Consider the following 16497-nt stretch of genomic DNA (forward strand, 5'->3'; position numbering starts at 1 on the left):
CTAAAATTTCATTTTCATAATATATCAAATTTATATTATGATCAATTTCATAATTTCATAATATATAATGAAATTGATGTTTAGAAATGCAGAACAATTCCAAAATACATTATTTTAAGAAGAAGACAAAGAGAATGAAAACGTTTTTTAACAGGTTAAAAACACTTATACACACAGTCACAGATATATGTATTGGCAGCCCTAGTATGTAAAATCTTTTTTTTTAATCACTCTAAATTTAAAAAGGAGTATAGAGAAAATATATTCAGGATCAGGAGATGGTATAGATTTACAAATAGGCATAACAATATTTACTTATTAATCAAAATCTCAGATTAGGACAGGGTTATGGTCCTAGTGACTAGTGTCTGGTATGTTTCCTACTAGAAGGACTCTCGGTTGCTTAGTTGAACCCTTATTAAACTAATAATGTGATTAGATATTTTTTCCTTCTCCTAAAACAATGCAGTCTTCAAGTTAATGATCATTATCCATCCATTTGCTTTATCTAATACAGGGTCATTGAGGAGCCAGAGCCTATGAAGTACCTACAGTACCAAAAAGCAAGGGGTGCATGGCAGGACACCCCCACTGCAGAGCACACAAAGACACAAACACACACACACTCACATCTAAGCCAATTTTACAGAACCCAATTAACCAATCAATATGTCCCTGGACTGTGGGAGGAAACTGGAACATCTGGAGGAGACCCACAAGGACACAAGAAGAACATATTGTACAAACTACACACAGACAGCGCCACAGGAACTGAACCCAAAGTCCCACAGCTACAAGGCAGCAATGCTAACAACTATGCCACCATGGTGTAAGGAATTTTAATTTAAATTATTTACAGTTATAGAGCTCAAAACAATTTCAAATTTTTATTAATTAAATTATTAGCTAATTCTTAGGTAAATGCAATAAATAAATTATGAAAAAAAAACCCTGCAGACACTGGAGGTATGAGGATCTGGAATGGGAAGTCCTGAATTAACATATGTTAAAATATTGACTGAGAACAGTAAAGGCAACATTATTTTGACAGTCTAAAACTAATTTATTTGCATGAATAAAGACAATATGAATTGTCAGATACTTTTGTCTTATTCCGATTAGTTATATTCAATGTTCAAATTGTAACATTTGGAAATGGATCTATTATTCCAAACCAATATGTTTGATAAAGATGAATTCATGACAGTAAAAAAAAGATATTTACTTGTCTTTCGAGTTTATGAATGCCAACTTGTTATATGAGAATGTTTATTACAAATTACAGTCAATGAACATTTAACCCTGTTGCTCTATTATCCCTTTTATTTATCTGCCATTTCTATGAATAATGGCATATTCAATAACATATATAACATATATACTGACTTATGTAGAAGTTTTTCTCACTTTATTATTCCATCCTTCACCCATCCATTTTATTACTGCTTTCTGCAATACACAGTCACAGTCACTGTCACGGGGGAGACAGTTCCTATCAGAGCAAGCAGTGGGTGGTCAGGATGCCACTCCATCACAGTCATTTTATTATTGTATAATTATATACTGTATGTATGAATAAAATTATATTTTGTTGTTCAGTTAAATTTGTAGTTGTGTCTGCATTTCATATGACTGGTTGTTTCTAGTAGCCACATACTCTCAGACTTTTATGTTCCAATTTCTGATTGTAAATTCCAATCATCATTACTACAAGGTCAAGATGCATTGGATGAATCTTCCAACCTGAAAACAACCTACAACTTAACTTACAGGAAGTTAAAATCCAGTTCACAACTTTTGAAGAGGAGCCACACAATCACTTTGAAATAGTCATCCCTGTCACTTGACTTGTATCTTATCCAAATGCTATCGAGGGATCTGTAACTGTAGCAGCCAAACTTCACATATCTACCTTTGCCCAGCAAGAGTTTGTAAAGCAAGAAAGCCAAATACTGTATATCAACTGATACATTTATTGGATCAAGCAATAACCAGTACAATCACTTCTCATATGTAATTGAGGTAAAACTACAAAATACACGCAAAGTACCAAAAAGTGGTATCAATACTTATTGTGAAAGAACACTTCAATACTTATGCTATGTTAAATACACTGAGAGGCATTAGACATTATACACAAAACAAATGTTATTGATTTAATTATTCGTTTGATACATTTTTGCTTTTCTCAGTGTGTTACAATTAATTTTCACAGAATTATTTTGTAGTGTATTTGTGTTATGTTACATCTGAGAAGGATCATTATACAATTTGTATTGTATTTGGGATGATTCTCTGAAACAAGCTATTCAGGTTAGGGGTGCCAATTTCTTATGTCTGTGAATGTATATATAGTATATACTGTATCTTAAAATATTTGCATATTTTGTTTTCTTAAAAAGAAAGTTTAAAGTCTATATGCAGTCTCCAAACAATTATTTCCAACAATAATTTTACTAGTCTCTGTATTAGATAATACATTTAATACATAAAAAACACATTACAACACATTTTGCATTTTCCAAAAGCTTCTTTATACTGTATGTTTGAATTCTATGTAGAAATAAAAGTAAGCTTTTTGCATTTATCCAGAACCTTTATAAAACAGCAACATGCATGTTTTGCAAATGATTTTTTTGTAACCACCACATTTTTGCTTTCTCTAAAAAACTGTTGTTTGACTGTTGATGTTTAGTCAATGTGTGGTGATAAAGTGAAAGCCAATTTAAAATACAAAACGTAATATTAAAAACTCCTATAAAAAGCACAGATCTTTATAATTTATAGTAAACGTTTCAAGACACAGAGACCTTGATCAGTAATGTTTTAAAGATTTTGGGGATTATGTTTATAGAAAATAAGAGTAAAATGCAAAAGTACAAAACTGCCTTGAAGACGAATTCATATTTCTCAAAAAGTAGTAAGACGTTCCCCTTTTAAGAAAGTTTTATTACACTTTGGCAAGAAGACTTGCTTTGTTTTGTCATGGTTTAAGACAGAAGCCAGGTCAAAATACTCTGTTTAGTTTTAAAAGAGCTTGTAACATCTGCAAAACATTTTGAGACATAACAAAAATATTGTAAAAGACACCAAATCAATACCTTTCATAAAGAATTAATGACAATTAACAATTAATTAATGAAACTGAAAATAAAAAAGTACTGAATATTCCAAAGACCTACAGTACATGGGATGTAATGAATGGAATTATTGTTTTCCACAACATTTCATTGTGCTTATGATACTGATGTGCATAGCAAATGAAACAAACATTGCCCAACAGCAGCATGCTTGAATAAAAAAAAAACGGTAACAGAAAATGCTGAAAGTTAAGACAGACACTTGCTGATCATTTACCGTATACAATGGCTGGAGTTGGGGTAGCAGCTAGAAGGAAAGTAATGTAGGATTAATGTTGTAGTTAGTGGTTAGTAACTTACAGTTTTTGTACTAGCCACATTGAAGTCACACAGCTAATGTAACCTTATGTTTGCTTTTGTGTTGGCAAATGGAAATAAAAATGTTGCATTGGTCACAAATTAGGTATCAGAAAGACACAACCTTCATACTAAGTGAATTCATATTGCAAGATCATGCAATACATTTTTTTCCAGATTGATTCTACATTCACACAAATTAACCCCTGTACTATTTATTACTGGTTAAATGTTTAGCATATAAATTTAGCATATTTAGCATATAGCACTAGAGTCATGTTACCATCACAATCAGCTCTGCCACCACACTGCTACTACTACTACTAATAATAATGTATTATTAAAACACAACACAGCAATACATTTCTACAGTGTATTGCATTATAATGTGTTAGGAATATTAAACTGAGCAGGTTTTTGAAAATGCAAAATAAAAAAGGTAATAGCAGTGTGTCTTAAATTAATTTTAAAACATTCATTCACCACATAAAGATAAAAACGTTGTTTTTTTTCTATGACATCATCTAGGTGTACTAGAATGTATGAAGAAACCTGTAAAGAGAGAAAGCTAAATAAGAAAAATAAAGCGTTCTTACCAACAACTGTTAGCACGGCACTTGCAGAGTCTTGATCCAGAGAGGTATTCATGATACACGTGTATGTACCTTCATCTAGTTCGGTAACATCATTAATGGTTAGACTCTCTGAACCCACTACAAATCTTAAAATATTAAGAAAAAAAGAGTATATTAGTAATTAATGTGATAAGTAATGCCAGAATTTTTTTTTTAATTATGATTTATTTCTGTTCAAGTGGCCTGAGTCTCAGATGATTCCATGGCTTGTGCTTTATCTCTAAAATCAGATGAATTGGGTGCAGAAGTTCATTAAAACCACTGATTTGCCTAAATGTATTTCATTTAAATAACTGGTAAGTCTGAAAATCAGATTTCCAAAATACAATTTAAGATACACAATAACTGATTTTGTAAATGTTTTTAAATAAACATCATTCATGAATAAAACCAAAACATTATTTTGTTGAGCTGTAATCAAATACCATGGTCTTTGTAGATGAGTAAGAATACTAATGGTTTATATACTGATCGAAAAAAGAAACGAAACACTCCTGGCCCGTCTGTGTGGAACAGGCTTAAGAGTGACTCATCCGTGAAGAGGACCTGATGACAATGCTGATGAGTCCATCGCAGCCTCTGTCTGGCCCAAGCCAGTCAGGTGTAACATCTAGGAGGTGTGAGCAGATGGCCTCTGACAGGTCACCTTGCTCTAAGGCCAGCACCATGGGGCATCACTGTTCTGTCAGTGATGCAGGCATTGTGTCTGCAGGCAGTTTAAGCAGCAGTATGGGTGGAAGATCTGAAACAATCTCTCAGATGGACCAGTCTGATGTGTCAGTCCTGCTCTGGTGTGGTCACTCGAGGGCAACCGGATTTTGGATGGTCATCTCTCCTGCCGTTCTGCTGAAACCTTCTCTGCAGTCAGGACACAGTAGAGCGGCTTACTCCATAGTGTCTGGCAATGCTGGAACATGACATGCCTGCCTGCAGCATGCCAATGGCCCTCTCTCTTGCTTCTGGTGACATTCAATGCACAGAAAACTGACTAAGTGTGGCCTTTTTCTTGCAGTGACCTAAGCTTTGAATTAAGGCCTTTTATGTCACGCCCGACATCCCTCCCTAGAGGGCGCGCCACTGTTCCCGTTATTGTCCTTGTGATCGTTAAGCTCCCCAGATGTACCATCTTAGCCGTATTATTTAAAGACTAGCTCCTCCAGTCCTAGGGGCTCATCTTTAGGGTAAAAATGTTGCACCAAGAAACCCTACGTCTCTCTCCTGAGGGCATAGGCCTCATCCCTGACACCTCCCGCTTCCTGAGCCCAGGGTCTGGAGGATCTTGCCCCGTCACCCGTGGACCTCCATGTTTTGTCTGTTTGTTCCCCCTTCCTGAGGATTTTAACCTTGTCGCGTCCCAGGATAGATTACTCGCTGATGGACTCCCGGACTGTGCCCTGACCTGCCTTTGGACCTGTTTGGATTTGGATGCTATTCCTTGTCTTCCCCGCTCACTGTCTCACGGACTGTCACTATTATTTTGTGCACTATTAAACCCCTGTGTGTTTCCTTTTACCATGCCTCCTGTTTTCTCCAGCTCTTACCGCATCGCATAGGGTCCACTACAAGACCTGACACAGATCCCAGTCTGTGTCCATAACATTTTAAAGGTGATCAGATCAGGCACAGCTCCACCTGGACCTCGTTTGGTAAAAGTGCACCTAACGAGCTTTCATGTGATTGGCAAGCTGCAATGTCTCACTGCACAAGCTGGTCAGAGGGCTTAAAACAAATTGACAACTTTTTGTGAAAGTACATAAGCTAAAACTATAGTATTCTCATTCCAGAAAATGTTGCATTTCTTTTTCCATCAGTATATATATATACTGTGTGTTTACACTGGTATACTTTATGCTTACATATACTGTGTGCCCACACATAGGATGTGCGCACTTACCTTTCATCATCTGGCAGGTTCTCATTGTCCTTTAGCCAGGTCATTGTAGGGGTTAGGCTTGGGTCATGTTTAACCTTACACTCAAAAATCACTTTTCTGTTTTTTTGCACATTTTTGTATATTGGTTGTTTAATAATCCTTGTTGGTTCTAAAACATGAGAAAGTAAGAAACAGTTTTGAATAATTTGCCAAGTTTTACACCACATTAAAAGACATTTTCCTGACTTTAGCGCTGTCATTGTGTTGATTTTTATTTAATTATGTACTGTTCTTCTGAGGATGATTTGTCAAGGTTAAACATGTCTTATGTAACACTGTTCCTTGTAGAGAACAGCAGTAAATAGCATACACAACAAGATAATTAATTGTGTGCAGGTTGATGTATATGTTTCTAATTAAACAACCTGATCTATATCTAACGACTAACTAATTTAGCATATGCTGTCTATCTTTAGTTTGCTGTTAACTGGGTTTTTTTTACTAATCATTAATTCACTAACTCACTTTTCACTAGTTTATTACTAATGCTGGAGCAAACAGTGTTTCAGACTAGTCAAAAATAGCCTTCTGCAAGTTCTGTTTGCTTACTGATGGATATGCTTCGCTTGTGTCTTCATTGAGCTGCTCTGTCTAAGCGTTTATCAAACCTTTATTAGCTCTGAAATATTACCTGACTTATGTGAGGTACTATGGCAATTCTTATGGCAATTCAGTAGAAAAACAAACTGCCTTATTTGTTTACACTTCAGTTAACTCATTTTCAACAAGGCACTGAATGGTACTTCACGATTCCCTTATGTGTTTTTCATATAAAAAACTCTGTTAGACCCTATTTTGCATACTCACCCTTCACTTCCAAATAAACAACATTCTCTGCTTTGGCAAGATAATTCATTGCAAAACAAGTGTATTTTCCACTATGGTCAGTCTGAGCAACATTAATTTCCAAGGTTCCATTTTCATGCACAACATAGGGATCCCCATCCAAAACACTTGTCTGGGTATCCTTGAACCTTGTTAAAAAAGAAAAGACATGCAATTAGAACAAAAAGAGCTAAAATAACCAAAGTTATATACTGCATATATAAAGTCATAGAAATGCATATCTCAACAAAATGTATTGTTTAAGTAACAACCATAGAGCAAGAAAAAAGATACAGCGGCACTTATAAATACTATGTTAAAGTTGAACTGCAATTCAACCGATAAAGTAGTAAAGAAAGAATTAAAGAAAAAATGTTAGACAAATTGTATGAATTTAACATTGTTAAAGTGGATGCACTTTCATGTTAATTAGTAGATGTATTTGTAAAATACATTTGACTTGTAAGTGCGAGACTAATATTATCACCAGCTGTGAAATGGAAAAATAGCAATCTGTCACTACATAACAGGAAGGTAGCTTTTGCTGCATGGATTAGAGTGGTGTAAAGGGAGCATTTAACACATTTCCTAATGATTCACTTTGCAGTTAAATATCAATAAATAAGCTTCATAGTGAGAACAAATGATGGATAGAGGTGTTAATGAATCTAATGCACATATTTAAGATAAGATATTTAAATAACATTATAAAAATGTTATGCTTTGGAAAGTCTGACTGTCTATATACATTATGTGTATACTGTATCTATTCACACACACAAAAACTATTACCTCAGTAGTCTTTAGCAACCTTTCTACCAGAAGCGAATTGTTTTAATTTCAAGCATATTTAATCTGTCTCTATACTTCACAATATTACATCTAGATAAAATACTGAAGCTTAAAGTGAATGCAATACTTACCATTTGATTTTCGGTTTGGGTGACCCAAAAGAGGCACACTCAAGTAAGGCTGGTTTGTTCCTGATGACCTGGTAAACTTTGTTTGATTCAGTCAGTACCCTTGGTGGTTCAGCTGAAGTTAAGAGACATAAAAAGATCTGACTTATAATGAGATCATAACTCTATCATGTGTGATTTGCTTTACTACATAATAAGTGTCAAGTGTATGATATTCTTTAATTCAATATAATATAATTCAATATCAGTAAAAACTACTTGATCACTACCTTACACTACCTCAACTTATTTTCTTTCGCCTGTATACCTGCCTATGAATTTAAAAGTAAAAGGAGATTTATGTATGTAAGGCCCAATGATAGTAATTTACAATAATCCAAACTATCCTTGAACAAACAAGATTTAGTATGCAAATGAACAAGTAAAGGTTTATTCCATGCTGAAAAGAGAAGAAAAGAAACACAGCGTTTCAGCATGGAAAAATATTTACTTGTTCCTTTGCTGCCTGCACATGCTGACACAGCTATCTGCTTGAAAGATTTAATATGGATCCATTTATATTGTGCAAGAAAGCTACAGGCCTCAATGTTACAATATTAATGTTGCAAAAGGCTAGGTTATAATGTGCTGTACGCATGACTTGGCTCCAAATAAAGTTGCTCAAATTCTAGGACACTAATAACATTAATATGTTATTTCAATTCTGATGCTCTCTAACAAAATGCTTAGAAATTTACACTATTGTGTAAAAAATGTTGATGTTATGTTGAATTCAACTCACCAAGCACATTAACAAAGGCATTGGCCAGCAAATACCCAAATTCATTGGAAGCATTGCATTGATAAACTGCACTTGAACCAGTCCGAACTTCTGAGAATATAATGGTGTCATCCTCCACCTTCCTGCTGGTGTCTGCAGGAGAATCTATCCAAAAGAAAAAGGCACAATAGAGCTTTCTGAATACCATTACAGAAGTACTCCTTACATTCCTTTTGCACTGGTATGACTACACTTTTATGTGGCTACAAACATTCATATTCATATACAGTATACTATAGGTACAATTTCTACAGAAAACTGTGAATTTAACAATTGCTTGAACAGTACATACTGTATATCCAGGAAACAAATAAAGATAAAAAATCATACTTTCAATAGGAATGCCATTCATTAACCATGTGATGGAGGGTTTTGGGTTTCCCTGGGCACGACAGGTGAGCAATCCAGTTTCGTTGGGAGCTAGTATGAGATTCTTGGGTGCACCTATCCAATATGGAGCAGCTGTGCGGAATAAAAAGTAACAATAAATGAAACAATGTTGCAACTATGAAAATGTATTCTGAATGTTTTCCTTTCTTTAGAAACTTATCTCGTACCTTTAACTGTAACCTTTATAGTATGGTGTACAGATCCCAAAACATTTTTTGCAGTACACCGATAGTCACCGGCATCAGCCTCAGTGATGTCAGTAATTTTCAGTGTTTTTTGGAAATTTTCATAGGAAGTCCTTTTGCTGGGTAGCTCTCCACTTTCCTTCATCCAGGTCATTTCTGGGGTTGGCCTTTAAAGAACAAATATCAGGACTTACAGAACGTTGTACATGTTTTATGCAGTAATCTTCCAAAAACTGATACAGTGTGGATTTTTAAATCTTTATCACATCTATATGTCTTTATAGAATAAATCTTTATCAGATACTTAAAAAAGTCAGACGCTACCTGATACACCATTGCATTAAAGCACAAAAGAAAAGCAAATTGCAACTGCTATTTAATACTGTACATCCTCTGGTGTACAAGTTAACAACATAATTTTGACTAAGTACATAGAAATATTGCAACTTAATCTGTATCTTTTCTGCTCAGAAAGCCATTGTTTTTCCTTCTTTTCTTTCCAGCTGAGCTCTGATTAACTTAATGTAACCAATTATTTCCTTAGTTACTACAAGTAAACATACAGTATATCAAGGGTCTCTACTCGATGGTCAGTTAAAATGATCTATGTGACTACAATACAGTGACTTCTTCTGTGGGACTGAATCCTCTACTAAAATGACTAAATTTTTAGAGACACAAAGAGACATCAATACATATGTTTTTTTATGTATTCTAATTTAAACTGGCTTTATCGCATGATTATAAACAGTTTGAAAAATATCAGAAACTAATGAGCTATCAGAATGTTAAGAGACTGTTACTTAACACACTTAACAGTTACTGTACCTACAGTATCAACATTTACAATTTTCCAAAACTTGTATTCTCATATAAATATTTCTGATAATCACACTGTAATTACATTTTCCCTCACGACTATAAAAATCAGCAATGATAATGTCTGATAAGTTTTAACAAATCAAAAAAGATGGAACTTTGTAAATAGGATTTTACATCAATAAAAACATATTCTTTATGTTGTGTGATGACTTACAGCCCTTCAGCAATGCATTCCAGATTGAGATCCTGTCCTCTCAATACCATTTTAGTGCTTACGGATCCTGTTGGAACCAAAAACGTTGGACGTCTTTCTCCTACAGGGCTGTCTGAAATGAGTAATGACAACATTCAAAGTGTCAGTTCTTGAGCACTTTACTCTAAAACCACTCCCAAAGTTCTCAAGTTCAATGAAAAGAATTGGAAAAAGAATCATTTACCCATTGGAGGTTGCATCAGACACAGTTATAAAAAGAATAGAGTGATGTGTTAAATTTTAGCTGTCATTTGAATTGGTACACTAAAATCCCAATCATCACTTCTGGCAAACCTCAGGAAAAGCCTGCCAAAAGGCTTTGTTGTAGCACCAGTCAAGAAAATCTCTGAAATGTAAATCTAATCTCTACCTTACCTTCTGAAGTCAATATCAGCAAACTATGTGATATATCTTTACTTTTTAAACACCCTTTTCCTTTCAATGAATAGAAAATGGAAGAATATACCTAAAAACGTCCCCCTCATGAATAAAAGACCCAGCCTTTAATGTCTAGCTGACCTTACCAAGTGTAAGGAGCTGTTTGTTATAATGACGTCAGATCATCATGGCTCAACTCTTGGAGACTGAATATAGTAATCCCTCACTATACGAGCAACCAATTTATGTGTTTTCGTCTTTATGAGATATAGTCATTGCTACCTATTTTTTAATTTAACAAGCACATTTTCACTCTTATGAGTGGGGTGTTCATAATGCTTTGCCAAGATTCTTCTTTCATCGCATCTCCTCAGATGAGGAATTTACTTTTTATTTTTTATTACATTTTATTATTGATTTAACTTGATTATAATAAAAGCTTGTGTGTGTTAATATTACAGGATAGTACCTAATGTTTATGCATTTTATTTAGTTCTGGAACCAATCAGACATGGGTAACAGACAGAAGTAATGTGAATTTTCACCTTAGGAGCAGTTTTCAAGGAATCCATTACACTTGTATAATGAGGGATTACTGTACGCATTTCTCAAAATATAAGATAAAAATCAGAGTTTTGCTAAAATCTATAAACACTCGGTTTAACATGCTTCAGAATTAATGGACAGAATGGATAGCGATGGGTGTTGTTTGTGTTTCATATGCTTTAGCAAATGTTATACAGTGTATTTAATATACATGAAAAAAAGAGCTTGTATAAAAATAAGCACAGGAACATTTTCCATTGACTGTGTTTATTGCAATCGTTAAATACAAATCCAGAAAATATAATATATATATATATTTCATATAATAGTGTGTTTTTGGGTTTTAAAAAGTGTCCTTTTTGATTGAACAGACATTTGACAATAATGGACACCCTTTTCCCCTCTATCGGACTGTTAAACTGGTGATTTAGCAACCACATTTTCTTTAGCGCAGAAATGGTAAATTATTTTTTTTCTTCTAATTGTTCTTATCCAAAAACACAAGAATACAAGATGAGGAAAGGGTATTGATACAAATGAAGGGTAGCATCAGTATATGATATGTGTGATATAATGACTGGATGAAGAGTAGAGATAAAAATGCTGATAACACTATAGTTAGAGGTTGCTAAATAAATAATTTGCACAGCAAACAGGCAACTTAATTAACTGTTATAATTCATTTATATAGTAAAACAATCATACTTGAGTTCATTATTTTGTTGTTAATCATTAGTATGGATCAGTTTCTACCTCCTTATTAACACTATTACTGCTCTGCTATTTTAAATGACATGTGCAACCCCTTATCTATAGTGGTATCAAAAGTCTTTGAGGAAGTCTTGGGCTTTTTCCTTTCCATGTTTTCATGATTTTTTCAGTTCCTTAAAACAGAAAAGCTAAAAACAGTGTCCTTCACTAACCACCATTCCAGTGCTCCTTCTATAATAATGTTCTTATTTAATCATTAATCAGGGCATGTAAATATCTTGAAATATCTTGCCAGTTGTTCACTACACAGATATGCATTAGTAGAGCAAAATGATTAATATAATTTATGAAACAAAATGTGGGTTGCTTTATAAAAAGGAATTAATTTCTATATTTTAATTCCATCAATTTGAATAATGAGTTATTGTATTTTTAATTCAATTTTTTTAAATGGTCATTAGCTTTAACTAGCTTAACCTAGTTAAGTAATTAGCTTAACCAACACAAGATAAGCTTGAGGAGCTCCCCGAAAAAATCCCAAGTAGAGGTAAATTCCATGCTGAAAAGTAAAAAAAAAACACTTAATGAAGGCTGCACAGCTGGAACATTGTGATTGTTTTTCTTTTTATTTTACAGTGTGGAATTAACCCCTGCTTCTTCTTTTGCAGTTAATATAGAATGGCTAGATTCCTGTATAAACTACAAAAGGAAGGAAATAAGAAGAGATATGAAATGTGAAAAAAGAAGAAAAGGCTTTAATATTAGTTTTTCTTTAAAGGTTCAACATACGGAAAAAAATGTTAACACTTGGTTATATGAACACTTCCTTTATACTTATAAATGGAAGAAGGTGAAATAGGGTTCATGGTATGTTAGTGTTCTAGCTCTAGTGTTAGACTGTAGGTAAAGTATAGTATATCACTAAGGGTTGCCAAGACTCACCACCAAAAAAATCAGTGTCATTCAAAAAAGCAGCGATTGTCTCATTGATTGCATCCACTGTAATACAACAAAAAATCATAAACATGCAGTGTATTGCAAGTGTTTGTAAATATAGCGTATCACAAGTGCACTCAAGGAAATCAATTCTGACAAGAAACAGTGTTTTTAAATACTTTTACAAGAATGTCACCATAATGAAGTAAGGCAAATTCTTAAAAAAACAAATATGAATATGAATTTCTTTGTAACAAATAAATCTAACCAGTTTCTAGTGAATATGATGGAAGTGCTAATGTCACAAAACATTTAAAAATTCAGAAATGCTCCAGGCACAAAAACCCCTGAAGGATACTTGAAAAATTCAGGATTCCTTCATTAATCTCACAGGAAGCTTCCCTGTAAATTCCAGAATACATGTCAATTCTGGATTATTAAAAGAGTCTACAGATGAAGAAACCTGTAAGAAATTTGAGCCACAACATTTCAGCATGTGCTAGATTGGCAGGAAGTTTGTTTTTTTTCAGAACATTTTGCAGCAAGCTTTTCTACAGAACACAGGTCTATGGTCAATAACGCAGTTCAAGCAAATGTACTTACTGTTCAAAACCTTCACTGAAATGGGTTGCTTCTGCTGTATGGTTTGAGTATGAGTGAATCTCGCATAACAAATATAGTCATTTCGTGTGTCTTCCATTTGCACATTAGAAAAATAAAGATCCCCATTTAAGGCTTGAGAGACTCTCTTGCTTTGTGGTAACCTCTGAAAATCTAAAAAGAAAGACATATCCATCTTGAGTGTCATTTCAGCACTTTCATACTGTCATGGTCATTATTTTAATCTATAAGGCTATAGATGCATATGGATTTCCATTAATATACAAAAACAAACATGAAATGGATTATAATGCAAATGCTAAGAAATTCCCATTTTGATTATAAACATAGCAAACATACCTCAAGTGCCTCCCAACTGTATAAAATGAGTTTTATATACAATAGCAAATAATAAATAATCAAAGCTACCAAAAATGTTCATGTCATTGTGTGCAATACAAAATCATATATTATTATACAGAAAGCATCTGTATATTAATTCTCAGGGGAAGGATCTACTTTTTTAATAGCTATTAACTTACTGTTATCCATCCAGAATATAACGGGAGGTGGAAGTCCAGCAGGAGGTCTGCATGGCAGTACAAGTGGCACACCCTCTTGCACAAAAATAGGGTCAATTTTTTCTTTGGCCCACAAGGGGGACCCTGGGAGAAGCACATGAAATCCAGTCAGTCTCTCCTACAGTTCTGTATACTTGTCAAAAGATCGCACAAGGCACACAAAATATGTTATGCCTAAGTACTGTATACTGTTCTCTGCATTAGCAGAGTAAACAATCAAAGAAATCAGTGATTACTGATTATTACTTAAGTGGTCACAATGAATAAACCTCATTTTAAATAAAGCTTCTCATGGCCATTTGCAGAGTGAACAGGATTTCAGCATGGCATGCACATTGGAAAAGTGCACAACCCTGGGACTGTTCTGTGGAAAATTCATTGTGAAAGGTACAAGACAAGGTGACGGCATGGGAGAAAGATTAGGTCATATGTTCAGGATAATACCAGGAATGTAAGTTTATAGGAAAAATGTAAAGGATAAATTCCATGCTGCCCTTCCAGGTGCTATTTTTACCTTCTAGATAGAAGAATTTGATGATTGAAAAAAAATCTTTTTAAAAAAGGAGAGAAAAAGAAAAGTGGTTAAGCAGATTACATACACAAGCCAAATGAAATACAAATCACTGTGTCAAAAGTATAAAGCTATTATTAAAATGAATAGTTAAGGCTTGCAGGTTTTTGTAGACCAATGAAAAACGTACTGGACTGTTGAATGATGATATTGTTAGATAGTGCTGTTCCATGTTCATTCCTTGCAGTGCACTGGTAAACTCCTTCATAGAGTTCCGCTTTCCCACCATTGACAATGTCAACAACAATGGTTCCAGAATTGGGCATCATTGTCACTCTCGGATCCTTGTCTATGTCAAAATGCATTCCATTTCTTGTCCAGGAGAAGCTGCTCAAGCAAATACCAAAATATTAACAGGTCCACAAATCAGGCATGAACATAAAAATACTCATCGTTAATCCTAACAACAACTTCCTCAAAGAGTTTAAGAAGAGATTAAGGCTATAAGTTCACCAGAGACATAATATTTAAATTGAAATAAGATTTTTGTAGAAAGTTCCAAAGAATCTCTGCTCTGAAATTGTTACTGGATGTTGCATGATGAAGTACCTGGGATGTGGTTTCCCTTTGGCTTCACACTGGATAACAATGTTCTCTCGAGGGTCTATGATGTAGTCCTTTGGAGACTGGGCAGTGATGGTGGGAGGCTGTGGCACTGGATCAAAGAAAGAAGAATGAGATTATGTGAAATACTTTTTAACATGTCACCATAAATATTTGCTTATTGTACAAATGCAATTATAGTGACAATATACAGTAGATAGCACAGCATAAACATGTATACAGTATGTTTTTCATTAGCATCATGAATCTTTATCTAATTATATCTTTATTATAGAAATTTATCATATCTTATAAATGTCAGGAAATCAATAATTACACTCAACTGTAAAACTGTAAAAACACAGCAGAATAACATCATGCAAAGTCACATGTACAGTTATTCACACATTCTCATTATTTTTTCCTTACAAAACTGGATAAACATACAGTACAATTCAGTGCAATTTTCAGGCAATTTTCAAGACTTTTTGCTCCTGTTAAAATTTGGGAAAATAAAGGTAGTAAGAATGACCCTGGAAAAAATAAATCATTGAAACTTGATCTAATCTTGGAATTTCAGTTTGACTTTTTTGGCGACAGAAATACAAGTGGAACAAATTTAGAACTTGAGCAAAAAGATTTGAAAAAATGCTCTATAGATTCTGAATGAAAATTGGATATTTAAGCATTCCCATGACAACAAAACAACATGTGATGCATGCAAAACTAACAGCACTGCACACAAGCAAATAAATAAAATAATAAATAAAACTGAAAAAAACAAAAAGCACTGACGAAATCTGCACAAGCTTTAACAGCCACAATATGTTAACATCATGGACTTACATCCTTCCAGAACTTTTGCTTTTCCCCCCAAGAATCAGCATATAAATAAGCAGACACAGAGTAAATAAAATGAAACATTAGTATAGATAAAAATAAGATATAGGCATACTGTACACAACTCGCTGAAAAGTAGGGTTCTCATTTAAACTTATGTTGTGATCCTGTGATGCAGTCATGGACATATACACTAAACAAATCACACATCATGTTTTTTTATGCTACTGTTATAATCATTATATATTATTATAACCATTCTTCTTTTGGGGGGTTTACATAGCTAAAGTTAAAATATATATTGAAGCCAAATATTAAAATATACAATAGAATATTCTATAATTATTCACAATATTAGTATTGAGATATTTCATTAGTATCTAGTACAGTATGTAGCTTAATTTCAGATTCTTTATGAGCTTCACAGATTAATAAGGTACTACCGGAATGGGATACTTAAACATTTTATATCAAGCATGTAAAATAGAAAAATGTTAGGCCTTGTAAAAGACATTACAATACAATATGACATTTATTCCAAAGAACATACAGCTATATATAGCTAGATAAA

At 33.8% G+C, this 16497-nt stretch overlaps 1 protein-coding gene across 19 annotated transcripts in view; it reads right to left on the reverse strand.

Moving 5' to 3' along the window:
• nrcama (neuronal cell adhesion molecule a) overlaps positions 1 to 16497 on the reverse strand; it is a 130659-nt gene that overhangs the window by 29220 nt on the left and 84942 nt on the right. For 8 of the 19 annotated variants that reach the window (XM_088644819.1, XM_088644816.1, XM_088644817.1 and 5 more), the window contains 15 exons: positions 15933 to 15950; positions 15093 to 15198; positions 14674 to 14870; positions 13934 to 14056; positions 13395 to 13565; positions 12798 to 12854; positions 10182 to 10293; positions 9128 to 9312; positions 8901 to 9032; positions 8532 to 8675; positions 7754 to 7865; positions 6813 to 6979; positions 5967 to 6114; positions 4034 to 4158; positions 3358 to 3387 (listed from right to left, as the gene is read on the reverse strand). In XM_088644819.1, the coding sequence (XP_088500945.1) occupies positions 3358 to 3387; positions 4034 to 4158; positions 5967 to 6114; positions 6813 to 6979; positions 7754 to 7865; positions 8532 to 8675; positions 8901 to 9032; positions 9128 to 9312; positions 10182 to 10293; positions 12798 to 12854; positions 13395 to 13565; positions 13934 to 14056; positions 14674 to 14870; positions 15093 to 15198; positions 15933 to 15950 (1827 nt within the window). The remainder of the gene's footprint in view (positions 1 to 3357; positions 3388 to 4033; positions 4159 to 5966; positions 6115 to 6812; positions 6980 to 7753; positions 7866 to 8531; positions 8676 to 8900; positions 9033 to 9127; positions 9313 to 10181; positions 10294 to 12797; positions 12855 to 13394; positions 13566 to 13933; positions 14057 to 14673; positions 14871 to 15092; positions 15199 to 15932; positions 15951 to 16497) is intronic. The other 11 variants (XM_088644827.1, XM_088644830.1, XM_088644834.1 and 8 more) reach the window with 6 other exon arrangements.

This window comes from Lepisosteus platostomus, chromosome 9, assembly GCF_059453375.1.
Source record: "Lepisosteus platostomus isolate fLepPlt1 chromosome 9, fLepPlt1.hap1, whole genome shotgun sequence".
NCBI classification, from domain to species: domain Eukaryota; kingdom Metazoa; phylum Chordata; class Actinopteri; order Semionotiformes; family Lepisosteidae; genus Lepisosteus; species Lepisosteus platostomus.